The sequence below is a fragment of the Squalius cephalus genome (genome assembly GCF_949319135.1).
Source record: "Squalius cephalus genome assembly, chromosome: 8".
Classification (NCBI taxonomy): Eukaryota; Metazoa; Chordata; class Actinopteri; order Cypriniformes; family Leuciscidae; genus Squalius; species Squalius cephalus.
In genome coordinates this window covers 39,969,927-39,982,743 of record NC_137129.1, presented here as the reverse complement: position 1 = coordinate 39,982,743, position 12,817 = coordinate 39,969,927, and the positions used below count along the sequence as shown (strand labels likewise).

At 35.2% G+C, this 12,817-nt stretch overlaps 1 protein-coding gene across 2 annotated transcripts in view; it reads left to right on the top strand.

Moving 5' to 3' along the window:
* The window catches only part of rapgef5a (Rap guanine nucleotide exchange factor (GEF) 5a), a 64,961-nt gene extending 52,345 nt beyond the window's left edge, over positions 1 to 12,616 (top strand). For both annotated transcript variants that reach the window (XM_079879714.1, XM_079879713.1), the window contains exons 15-26: positions 1,819 to 1,849; positions 1,954 to 2,032; positions 3,170 to 3,319; positions 3,416 to 3,513; positions 4,265 to 4,387; positions 5,339 to 5,517; positions 7,263 to 7,353; positions 8,434 to 8,484; positions 8,588 to 8,675; positions 8,805 to 8,869; positions 8,956 to 9,010; positions 11,598 to 12,616. In XM_079879714.1, the coding sequence (XP_079735840.1) occupies positions 1,819 to 1,849; positions 1,954 to 2,032; positions 3,170 to 3,319; positions 3,416 to 3,513; positions 4,265 to 4,387; positions 5,339 to 5,517; positions 7,263 to 7,353; positions 8,434 to 8,484; positions 8,588 to 8,675; positions 8,805 to 8,869; positions 8,956 to 9,010; positions 11,598 to 11,716 (1,129 nt within the window). In that variant the 3' untranslated portion in view covers positions 11,717 to 12,616. The remainder of the gene's footprint in view (positions 1 to 1,818; positions 1,850 to 1,953; positions 2,033 to 3,169; positions 3,320 to 3,415; positions 3,514 to 4,264; positions 4,388 to 5,338; positions 5,518 to 7,262; positions 7,354 to 8,433; positions 8,485 to 8,587; positions 8,676 to 8,804; positions 8,870 to 8,955; positions 9,011 to 11,597) is intronic.
* The last annotated feature ends 201 nt before the right edge of the window (positions 12,617 to 12,817 follow it).

The window sequence follows — 12,817 nt, the reverse complement described above, 5'->3', positions numbered from 1 at the left end:
GACGTCACTGAGCGTTGAGAGTAAATGGAGGATTGATTATTTAATGATCTCACGTGTATTCTTTAGAGTTTCATAAGAGATCTCTATATTGTCTCGAACTGTGCCAGATTTAGAGATGTCAATATGTACTTGTACATTTCTCATCAAGTTAATTTGAATTTATTTAAAATCTCCTTCATTTCTCTTAGACAGCAATGAGATTAAATTGAGACTTTTGTTTGTCTTTTGTTTGTCTGAGTTCCATAAGAGATCTCGATATTGTCTCAAACTATGCTCAAATTTGAAAAATAAAGATATCAGTATGATCTATGATCTCAAATGAAGATTGAATTAAAACCTTTGCTTTTTTAAAACTTTTTTTTTCTATGGAGTTTCATAGGAGATTAATATTGTCTCAAACTGTGCTCATATTTGGGAATAAAGTCAGAGATCTCAGTATGGACTCAAACACTTCTCAAGTTAATTTGAATGTGTCTCCTGGACAGTAATCAGATTAAATTTAGACTTTTGTTTGAGTCTTTTTTTTCTCTCTCTCTCTTTTTTATTGTTGCTCTATCTCTCTTCATAAGATCTCGATAATGTCTCAAACTGTGCTCAGATCTTTCAGTAAAAGTCAGTGATGTCTGTATGAACTCAAACACTTCCCATCAAGTACATTTGAATATCTTTAATATCTCAATTATTTGTCCAGGAGAGCAATGTAATCAGATTTGTTTGAGTTTTCCTACTTTAGACCCGAGAAACACACACCAATAGTCTCACGTCTCTTTTAAAGTTTCAGAAAAGATCTCAACAATGTTTCAGATTGTTCTCAGATTGGCTTAAAACACCAAACTCTGCAATCCAAAGTCAAAGACAAAGACCAATCTGAGCTGTTTAACTCCCTTTTAACTTAATTAATCTGAGCTGTACATTAATTGTATAGCTCTATACTCTAACTGCTTCATTTGTGTCTATTTTCACTTCTTTTATTGGAGTTCGGGAGAAACATTTGAGACAAAATTGATATTTGAGTCTCCTGAGCTCTAAAAGAGCAACTTCTGAACCCAATCATCTTACATTTGTGACCCTGGACCACAAAACCAGTCACATGGGTCAATTTTTTGAAATTGAGATTTATGCATCATCTGAAAGCTGAATATGAATAAATAGGCGTTCCATTGATGTGTGGTTTGTTAGGATAGGACAATATTTGGCTGAGATGCAACTATTGTAAATCTGGAATCTGAGGGTACAAAACATTGAGAAAATCTCCTTTAAAGTTGTCCATTTATGTTGGCGATTGTGCTGCATTCACTCACAAAAATAAACGTTTTATATATTTACAGTAGAAAATATACAAAATATCTTCATGGAACATGATTTTTACTTAATATCCTAATGATTTTTGGCATAAAAGAAAAATAGATAATTTTGATCCATACAATGTATTGTTGGCTATTGCCACAAATATACCCGTGCGACTCGTGATCCAGTGTCACATTTGTCACAGGAAAAAAAATAAAGTGAGCGTTTTATTCTCCTCAGAAAGGTTTTGTGTTGAAATGAGGGATGAGAAAATGATTCCTGCTGTTCTCCTGTTAAAACAAAACTTCTCTCAGACACAGTGATGATTTTGGCTTCCGGTGAGAGCGTCACTCTTCAGATGTAGATGTAGAGCGAGAGAGGAGTCTCACAGGAGACAGCTGGCCCACACGTCTCTGACAGAAGTGTTGAATCTCCCGTCTCTCAGTCTCTATCCACTGTCAGACTCACAGTTCAACAGACATGCATGTCTCCTAATGTGTCTCTAAGTTATTTCTCCCTGTTTTTCCTCAGTACGATGGACGACTATTCTCCACACCAAAAGGTGAGAGATGAAATTGTGAAAAAATAAATAAAAATGACCAAACAATGAAAATGATAACCCTGGTTTGTATTGTGAGTAAAGACACGAGGCGCCTGTCGTTCCAGAGTAAAGCGCTGTACCCGCAGCTGAGCCTGAAGGAGAACTGTGTTCCTCTCCGCGGGTCTCCAGGCGAGACCAGAGACGGTAATACCTCAGTCCTCTCGTGCTGTGGGATTAGTTTCTGCACACATTTAACAGAACATACTGTACACCCACATAGCTTAGGTGTAAATGTCTCTGACAGTGCTTGAAACATAATACATTTAAATATATAAACTCTACGTTTTTGGGATAAATGTCATGAGGAAAGTAATTAATTCAAATTAGGAGAAAACTGTATATCGGTCTGTTATATACACACACACACACACACTCACACATGTACACACACACACACACACACACACACACACACACACACACACACACACATACACACACTAACACAGACACATACACACACACATACACAGACACACACACACTCACACACACACACACACACACACACTCACACAGACACACACACACACACACACACACACACACACACACACACATACATACGGACACACACACACACACACACACACATATATGAATATGAATAATATATTAATTTTCTTTTCTTTTTTAATTTTTGTTTTGATTGTAGGGTAAAACCTGACCTATTTGTATTTAATTTATTTATATAAATATTTATTTTTATATTTTGTATATCATTTTGCATATTAAATTATGTTAAATGTATATATTTTTGCTTTGCAGTATAGATAATTGTCAATGAAAAAAAAGTTGTACTGCAAAACAAACGTCATAATATAACAAAATTGTCTTTGTGCAAAAATATATTTATTATAAATAATATTTTAATAATTTTAATGCAACATAATGTAAATCAAAATAAAATATAATAACAGATTTTTTTTAGAAAAACAGTAATAGTACTTCATTTTCTTTTTTGCAAACATAAACATATTAAAATATAAATGTAAATAAAGTATAATTGATTAAAAATTTTAGATTAACAGAACTAAATTGTCTTTATGGAAAAACATATTTAAATAAATAATAATGTTTAAATCATATTTTTAATATAATATATATTAAAAATATAGAATATAATTGAATATAAAAATATAAATGTAATTGCTTCATCTTTTGACTTTGGGGTGAAATGAATCCAGACATATTTTTGACAGTGTTCATGAGATTCACTGATTAAAGTGACTGAATAACCAGTTCTCTCTCTCTCTCTCTGTGTGTGTGTGTGTGTGTCAGTGATGTGTCGTGTGTACGTGAGCTGTGACTCGTATCTCAGCATGCGTGTGAAGCCTTCAGTCGTGGCTCAGGAGCTTCTGCACATCGTGGCTCAGCGGATGGACAGATCTGAAGACGACATGATGCTGACGGTCCAGACGTACAGCGGAGGTTCATACACACACACACACACGACTCAGACAGAACCGTAAACACATCTACACACACACACACATTCACTCTCTCTCTCTCTCTTCTGTGTCACAGAGCAGCGTGTCCTTCAGCCTCACGACAGTATTTACCCCGAGTCTCTGGTGGCGCCGGGCAGACTGATCGCCTGTCGGAGAGACCTCAGCGAGATCCTGGTAGAACAACTCTCAACTTTACTGTGTATTAGTGTTCGACCAATTAACTATCAAAGTAAAATCAATATTAAAAGAAAAATGTATATACATATCAAATATGTGACCCTAGACCACAAAACCAGTCACAAGGGTATTAAATATTACATTTTTAAATTGAGATTTATACAGTACATAATCTAAAAGCTGAATAAATAAGCTTTCCATTGGTGTATGGTTTGTCATGATAGGACAATAATTTTGGTCGAGATACAACTATCTGAACTTCTGGAATCTGAGGGTGCAAAAAAATCAAAACCTTGAGAAAATCTCCTTTAAAGTTGTGCATTTATGTTGGCGATTGTGCTGCATTCACTCACAAAAATAACTGTTTTATATATTTACGGTAGGGAATGTACAAAATATCTTCATGGAACATGATTTTTACTTAATATCCTAATGATTTTTGGCATAAAAGAAAAATGGATCATTTTGACCCGTACAGTGTATTGTTGGCTATTGCCACAAATATACCCGTGCGACTCGTGACTGGTGACGTGATCCAGTTCTTCCATAACCAGGAGTTCTTCCATAACCAGGATTTCTTCAATAATTCTGCCAATTCCTAGTAGTTTTATAGTTTTTTTGCAAGCCACAAGAAGAATCTTACATACAGGAACTATGCCTTTAATATTTTCCATAAGTAAAAACACAGAGGTTCTGAGTGCTCTTCTGTGACGGTGTGTGTGTGTGTGTGTGTGTGTGTGTGTCTCAGCCGCCTCTGACTGAATGTCCTGAGCTGGGACAGAAGCCGGTCAGACTGCTGGGGATCAACACGTGGGACGTCGCCGTGGCTCTCACCAACTTCGAGTGGAATCTCTTCAACTCCATCCATGAGGTGAAGCTTCTGTCACAGCAGGACATGTTCACATGAACCCTGCCAACATGACTTCTGTTAGTCATTATGAAGTGGAACGAGTTGAAATGATCGTCTATGGTGATCGGCTGCGGGCCAGAGATGCTGTCCGTAGAGATTATGTTGTTTTTAATCTTAAACCTCAATGACTAATACTTATGATGGCATTCATATTTGTTAAACGTTCTTATGTGCTTTAAACATTAAGCTCATATTGGAGTTTTTACAATGTTCTGCTTTAAAAAAACGTCCTTTAATCATTTACACAATAACTCTTCCAAAAACATTCCCATAACGAAATGGAATGTTTAAAATGTTTTTAAGATATTACACTCCCGTTCAGAGGTTTGGGGACGATAGGAATTGTTAATGTTTTTGAAAGAGTTTCTTCTGCTCACCAAAGCTCCATTTATTTGATCAAAAATACAGTAAAAACAGTAAAATTATGAAATATTATTACAATTTCAAAATATCTGTTTTCTATTTGAATATATGCTAAAATGTAATTTATTCAAGCTGAATTTTCAGCATCATTACTCCAGTCTTCAGTGTCACATGATCCTTCAGAAATCATTATAATATGCTTACATTTATTATTATCAATATTGAAAATGAATCAATGGTTGTGCAACTTCATATTTTTTTGGAAACCGTGATAAAAAAAAAAATCAAGGATTTTTTGATGAATAGAAAGTTGAAAAGAACAGCATTTACCTAAAATAGAAATCTCTTGTAACATTATAAAAGTCTTTACTGTCACTTTTGATTAATTGAATGCGTCCTTGCTGAATAAACGTATTCATTTATTTTTTTTAAATCGTACTGACCCCAAACTTTTGAAAGATATTGCACATTTGCTCTTTAAAGCACACATGGACACATGTATCAGCAGATGAGGAGCCTGTGTGATGATGCTCTCTCTCTCTCTCTCAGCAAGAGCTGATCTTCTACACGTTCAGTCGTCAGGCCAGCACTGGCCACACGGTGGCGCTAGAGTTCCTGCTGCAGCGCTGTAACGAGGTCCAGCAGTGGGTGATGTCAGAGGTGCTGCTGTGCCCCTCGCTCGGGAAACGAGTCCAGCTGCTCAAGAAGTTCATCAAGATCGCGGCTCAGTGAGTCTCCGCTCCGAGTGTGTTTGTCAGGATCCACGTCTGTACTCGTGTGTTAAATACAGGTTATGTCACACACATGAATCAGAACGCACACTGGAATATGCAGCTTTGCTTTGATCAAACAGTGCCGCTTTTTACGACTGATAATGATTTTTTTTTTTTTTTTATAAAATGTTATATTAAAAATGTAAAACATTTTATTAGTTTAATTTATATTTTATTATTAAAACAATATAATACAGTTTTATGACATATAGTGATTGGTTTTAAATTTAATAAAATAATATTAAAACATATTTTAGTTTACTATTTTAGTTTATATTTTATTACTAAAAATAATATTGGATTTTATGACAGATAGTCAGATACTGATTGTTTTTGTTTGATAAAATAATATTGATTTATTTAATATATTAAATATTTTATTAGTTTAGTTTGTTTTATCATTACAACAATAATTCCAACTTTTTCTGACAGATACTGATTACTCATGTGTATAATAAAAAATATTGATATATTAAAATATTACATTTTATTTAATTATTTTAGTTTATATTTTAAAATATAATAATACTTTTTGAGGCATATATGGGTTATTCTTGTTTATAATACAATTATATTGATATATTACAAATATAGAATAATGCTGCTTTTTATGACAGACAGATTATTTTTGTTTAATGAAGTAATATATACAGTGCAATGCATAAGTGAATACACCCATGCTAAAGTTGACTAAAAAGAGGAATAAAAAATCATATTTTGGAAATTGAACTTAATGCCTTAATTTAAAAAATTAGGAAAAATCCAACCTTTAAGGACACCAATTTTCTTTGTGAATGAATAATGTATCGTAAATAAATAAATGTTCTTCCTTAAAATACATGGTGCATAAGTGAGTACACCCCTATGTTAAATTCCCATAGAGGCAGGCAGATTTTTATTTTTAAGTATTTTTTTTAATTTTTTTTTAGGATACTATGCATCCTGATAAAGTTCCCTTGGCCTTTGGAATTAAAATAGCCCCACATCATCACATAGCCTTCACCATACCTAGAGATTGGCATGGTTTTATTTCAGTTAGCCTAAAAGCTAGTTTGATTTGCATTGAGAGATGATCTTATGGAAAGTACCCCATACCAATCTCTAGGTATGGTGAAGGCTGTGTGATGATGTGGGGCTATTTTAATTCCAAAGGCCAAGGGAACTTTATCAGGATGCATTTTTTTTCAATCTAAATGTTTGCATATTTATTTGTTTGCAAATGTATTATAGTTTTCTAATTGTTTCTGACTTGAGAATGAGTTAATGGTATTTAAGTTATAAATTTACCAAAATACCATAACCAAAAATACTTTACCTGCTGTTTGTCAAACTCAAAAAAATCTAGATATGATTAAGATTCCATAAACCAAAGTTTGTCAGTGTCTGTTTTTACCCGTCAGTGTGTGTGTGTGTGTGTGTGTGTGTGTGTGTGTGTGTGTGTGTGTGTGTGTGTGTGTGTGTGTGTGTGTGTGTGTGTGTGTGTGTGTGTGTGTGTGTGTCACATGCATCCGCCGCTCAGTGAACAGACTGTGTGAACAGATTATGTGCGGTTAACATCTTTATTAGTCAGTCAGAGAGGTTCTGGTATGATGTTTTATTCTGTGTGGGTGTTTAAACTCTGTGTGTCTGGAAGGCAGCGACTGACTCGTGTGTGTGTGTGTGTGTGTGTGTGTGTGTGTGTGTGTGTGTGTGTGTTTCAGCTGTAAAGCGCACAGGAACCTGAACTCCTCGTTTGCCATCATCATGGGTTTAAACACCGCAGCCGTCAGCCGGCTCAACCAGACGTGGGAGGTAAAACACTTCACACACTTCACACACTTCTACACATGCTCACCCTGTACTAACCAGCTGTGATGATGATGACGCTAGTTTACTTTACAAACAATTGGTCTCTCCGTGCTGAAAGTGAACAGAGGCAAAATCACAGAATATACACTGCAAAAAATGCTTTTCTTACTTAGTATTTTTGTCTTGTTTCCAGTCCAAATATCAAAAAATATCTTAAATCAAGATGCATTTACTAAAGTATAAAATGCCATAACATATTATGTCTTGTTTTCTGGGGAAATAAATCAAAATTAACTGAGTTTTTGCTTAAAACAAGCAAAATTATCTGTCCATGGGGTAAGACAAATAATCTTGTTTCTGTTTGAATTAAGATTATTTTTCTTGCCCCATGGACAGATAATTTTGCTTGTTTTATGCAAAAACTCACTTCATTTTGATTAATTCCCCCAATACATAATTTCTTATCTAATTTTACTTATCTAGTAAATACATCTTGATTTAAGAAATTTCTAGAATTTTTTGATATTTGGACTGGAAACCAAGAAGTAAGAAAAGCTTTTTTGCAGTGTGCAATGTTTAATGATGTTTAATATACAGTTTGGACCAACCACAACATGAGAAAAATAGAAACCAAAGAACTATAGAGATTTGAGGATTCATCGCTTGTTGCTCTGGTTCGAACACAGTTTAAGGGTGAACGAGTTAACGATACAGAAGTCAGCATGAAACCGAAGCTGCAATCGTCTTTTCTGCCCTATTGGATCAAGAACAAATGTGGGCGGGGCTTGATTTCGTCCATTGGGAATTGATTGGATGGTTGTGGTTTGCTATTGGCTGATCTCATGTGAGTGACAGGTTGCCCCGCCCACATCATCAGAGAAGAGAAGAGATGCAAGAGGGAGGATAAAGTGATTCAAGATCGGCACATGAATTTAAAAAATAATGATGTGCACGGATAAATCATTTATAATAAACACTGCAATACTCCATTAAAATAAGAATTGTCCATTTTGATTTGATGGAGACTTTAAACAAGATGACGACTTTCCTGCTCATCAGTTTCTGTCGCTCTCTTTCCTGCAGAAAGTTCCCGGGAAATTCAAGAAGCTTTTCTCTGAACTTGAGCTGTTGACGGTACGTCAAACCCACATAAACATAAAACAAACATAAATATGGTTGATTTTGATTCCATGTCAACTTTATGATCATAAAGAGATTCATCCGTCTTCTTCCTCAGGATCCATCCATGAATCACAAAGCCTACAGAGACGCTTTCAAGAAGATGAAACCACCCAAAATCCCCTTCATGCCTCTGCTGCTCAAAGGTACAGGAGCCACATACAGGGGGCCACATACTCACATACACCACACTCACATACACACACACACACACATCGCATGGCCAGTGATTTGTTTCTTGGTCTCGTGATGTTGTGATCTCTGTTGGTTTTCAGATATCACCTTCATCCATGAGGGGAACAAAACATTTCATGATAATCTGGTGAATTTCGAGAAGCTGGTGAGTGTCCGTGATTGACAGGCTTCAGATGTGTTATCTTCACTGAGATGTGTTGTTGATGTGTGTGTGTGTGTGTGTGTTTTCAGCACATGATAGCCGACACCGTCCGACTCATTCGCCACTGTCAGACTGATCAGACAGGTCAGTGTTTCCTCCGGTCGAGTGTCCAATCACAAACATCATTTACACATGTCATGGTTTTACTAATCAAAATGAAAGCATCACATGGTTGATATTCCATAAGGTGTGATTAATATAAACACACATTATGCCTTAATATCAGGGATTTTAAGTGATTTTTTTGGGCATTCTGAGCAGAAACTGTATTTTTATGCAGATGTTTTGCTAAATAATATTTGCTAAATGTAATTGAAAAAAAAAAAACTTGGGTCTTTGGTTTAGTGAAAAATTATCAGAACAAAATAGCATTATTAACCAGTTACGAGTTTTCTATTTTAGTTACTGGTTTTGTTCCTTGAACCATTTCTAATCTCTGGTTATATACTGTATATTAATAAATATATATAATATTTCAGTTATTATAATAGTATCGGCCAATCTTAGTGTTTGTATTATTCTGATTATATTATTAAAACAGTACAAATTTATCAGCTATCATATTGGTGATCAGCCATAAAAATACGCATTTACATTTTAAATTAAATAAAAGGTAATAAATAAAAACAAATAATTATTATAAATATAATATGTTTATTTATTATAAGCTGCTAATTATCAGCTATCTGTATATCTGTAATTATTTAGTTATTTTAGTTTATATTTTATTTTTAAAATTTAATAATGCTGTTTTTATGACAGACGCAGATTATTTTTGTTTAATATAGTAATATTAAATATATTATAAATATATATCATATTTTCGTTTATGCTGTTATTTAACTACAAGAATACAATATTTTATATTTTTTATCATTTTCAATATTTTTTGTTTTTGTAATTGCTATGTTTGCTGTTTTTTTTTGTTACAATCTAAAAAAAAAATGTTTTAGAAAGTTTTCTGATTGGTTCTGACTTGAGAATGAATTAATGTTATTTAAAATTATAAAGAGCAACTACAAAACCAAAATATCAACCAAATCATAGCCAAAATACTTTACATTTCTTATATCTAGATATATACTGTATATTAATAAATATATACAATATTTGAGTTATTATAATAGTATCGGCCAATCTTAGTGTTTTATATCATTATTATTCTGATTATTAAAACAGTACAAATTTATCATATTGGTGATCATAAAAAATATGCATTTACATTATAAAGTAAATAAAAGGTTTTATATAATATATATATACACTCACCTAAAGGATTATTAGGAACACCATACTAATACTGTGTTTGACCCCCTTTCGCCTTCAGAACTGCCTTAATTCTACGTGGCATTGATTCAACAAGGTGCTGAAAGCATTCTTTAGAAATGTTGGCCCATATTGATAGGATAGCATCTTGCAGTTGATGGAGATTTGTGGGATGCACATCCAGGGCACGAAGCTCCCGTTCCACCACATCCCAAAGATGCTCTATTGGGTTGAGATCTGGTGACTGTGGGGGCCATTTTAGTACAGTGAACTCATTGTCATGTTCAAGAAACCAATTTGAAATGATTCGAGCTTTGTGACATGGTGCATTATCCTGCTGGAAGTAGCCATCAGAGGATGGGTACATGGTGGTCATAAAGGGATGGACATGGTCAGAAACAATGCTCAGGTAGGCCGTGGCATTTAAACGATGCCCAATTGGCACTAAGGGGCCTAAAGTGTGCCAAGAAAACATCCCCCACACCATTACACCACCACCACCAGCCTGCACAGTGGTAACAAGGCATGATGGATCCATGTTCTCATTCTGACTCTACCATCTGAATGTCTCAACAGAAATCGAGACTCATCAGACCAGGCAACATTTTTCCAGTCTTCAACTGTCCAATTTTGGTGAGCTCGTGCAAATTGTAGCCTCTTTTTCCTATTTGTAGTGGAGATGAGTGGTACCCGGTGGGGTCTTCTGCTGTTGTAGCCCATCCGCCTCAAGGTTGTGCGTGTTGTGGCTTCACAAATGCTTTGCTGCATACCTCGGTTGTAACGAGTGGTTATTTCAGTCAAAGTTGCTCTTCTATCAGCTTGAATCAGTCGGCCCATTCTCCTCTGACCTCTAGCATCAACAAGGCATTTTCGCCCACAGGACTGCCGCATACTGGATGTTTTTCCCTTTTCACACCATTCTTTGTAAACCCTAGAAATGGTTGTGCGTGAAAATCCCAGTAACTGAGCAGATTGTGAAATACTCAGACCGGCCCGTCTGGCACCAACAACCATGCCACGCTCAAAATTGCTTAAATCACCTTTCTTTCCCATTCTGACATTCAGTTTGGAGTTCAGGAGATTGTCTTGACCAGGACCACACCCCTAAATGCATTGAAGCAACTGCCATGTGATTGGTTGATTAGATAATTGCATTAATGAGAAATTAAACAGGTGTTCCTAATAATCCTTTAGGTGAGTGTATATATATATATATATATATATATATATATATATATATATATATATACTACACTGCTAATTATTAGCTATCTGTATCATGCAAAATGTCTGTATTGATGCATTGATAATTAAGTTGTAATTAATATCTCAGGTCATCATCTCTCTCTTCATTAGAACTGAGGAGAATAAGTCCGTTAACTCCATTGATTTCTCCTCTTCCCAGGAAACGAGCTTTCCCCGTGTGACAGCGCTGAGGTGCGATCCAGTGTCCATTACCTTCACATCATTGACAATCAGCAGACTCTGTTTGAACTGTCCCACAGACTGGAGCCGCGAGTCTGAGAGAGAGCGCTCACACACACACACACACACACACACACACACACACACACACACACACACACACACACACCGACCGATTCCAGCTCCCAGCACTGACTGAACGGACACTGATAGTGGATATTAGTGTGTTTCCTCCTCCGTCACAGAGCTCTTTCACAGCCAGATGAGTGAGAACACAGTCCATCAGGACATCAGTCTGCCTGAACACACACAGCCTGTGTTCTCTAGATGTGAATAAATCTTTATTTCTTAATGTCAAAAATAGATCATCGAGAAGTCGATAAAAGCTTGTTTTCCTGTCCACAGGAAAAGCGTAAACTTTTCAGCGATGTTTTGTTGTAATGCTACCAGCATTCTGGACCATATTTATAGGCTATATCAATTTATTACTTAGACAGTTAGGGCTGGGCGATATTTTAATATTTTGATTTAAAAAAAATATATATATATATAATATATAAATATACTTTTTTTCAGCCTTTTGAACATGTTCGGTATTTATTAGTATTTATATATTTACTCTGAAATAGATTTGAAGGCTGATTTCTTTTAGTAATTTCAACCAAATAGAAACTATTGCCAGTTTGATTGAAAATGTTTAATGCAAGAAGAAATACAGTAAAAATCAAGAAAAAACAACACCACATGTATAAATATTAAAAGCAATATTAACGTATAAAAGACTGAGACTCGAGATTTGAATCAGTTCGACTGATTCATGGAGAAGAATCAGAGAAGAAACTCAATGGCCAAATAAAATCATCACAATGTTGCTTCATTTTATAAATATGTGATATTTTATAAACAAAACGTATATCGCCCGGCCCTACAGTGTAAACTCAGACTGAACGAACAAACACAACTGGTGTCAAAGGTCATGATGATGTCATATAGGGCCAAGTACTCACTTTCTACTGAATCTTGTTATGATGATGTTGAGTTTCCTCATATTATTTAATGTTTCCAGTTTGAGCTCAGTCCAGATGTGACACAGCCAGTCTTTCCCACGACACGCCCGTGACTGAAGCTTTTCTGGAGTGTAATTTCTACAGTGACCTGACAGTATTATTTCACAGTCATTATTTCTTGGTCCGTTCGGTG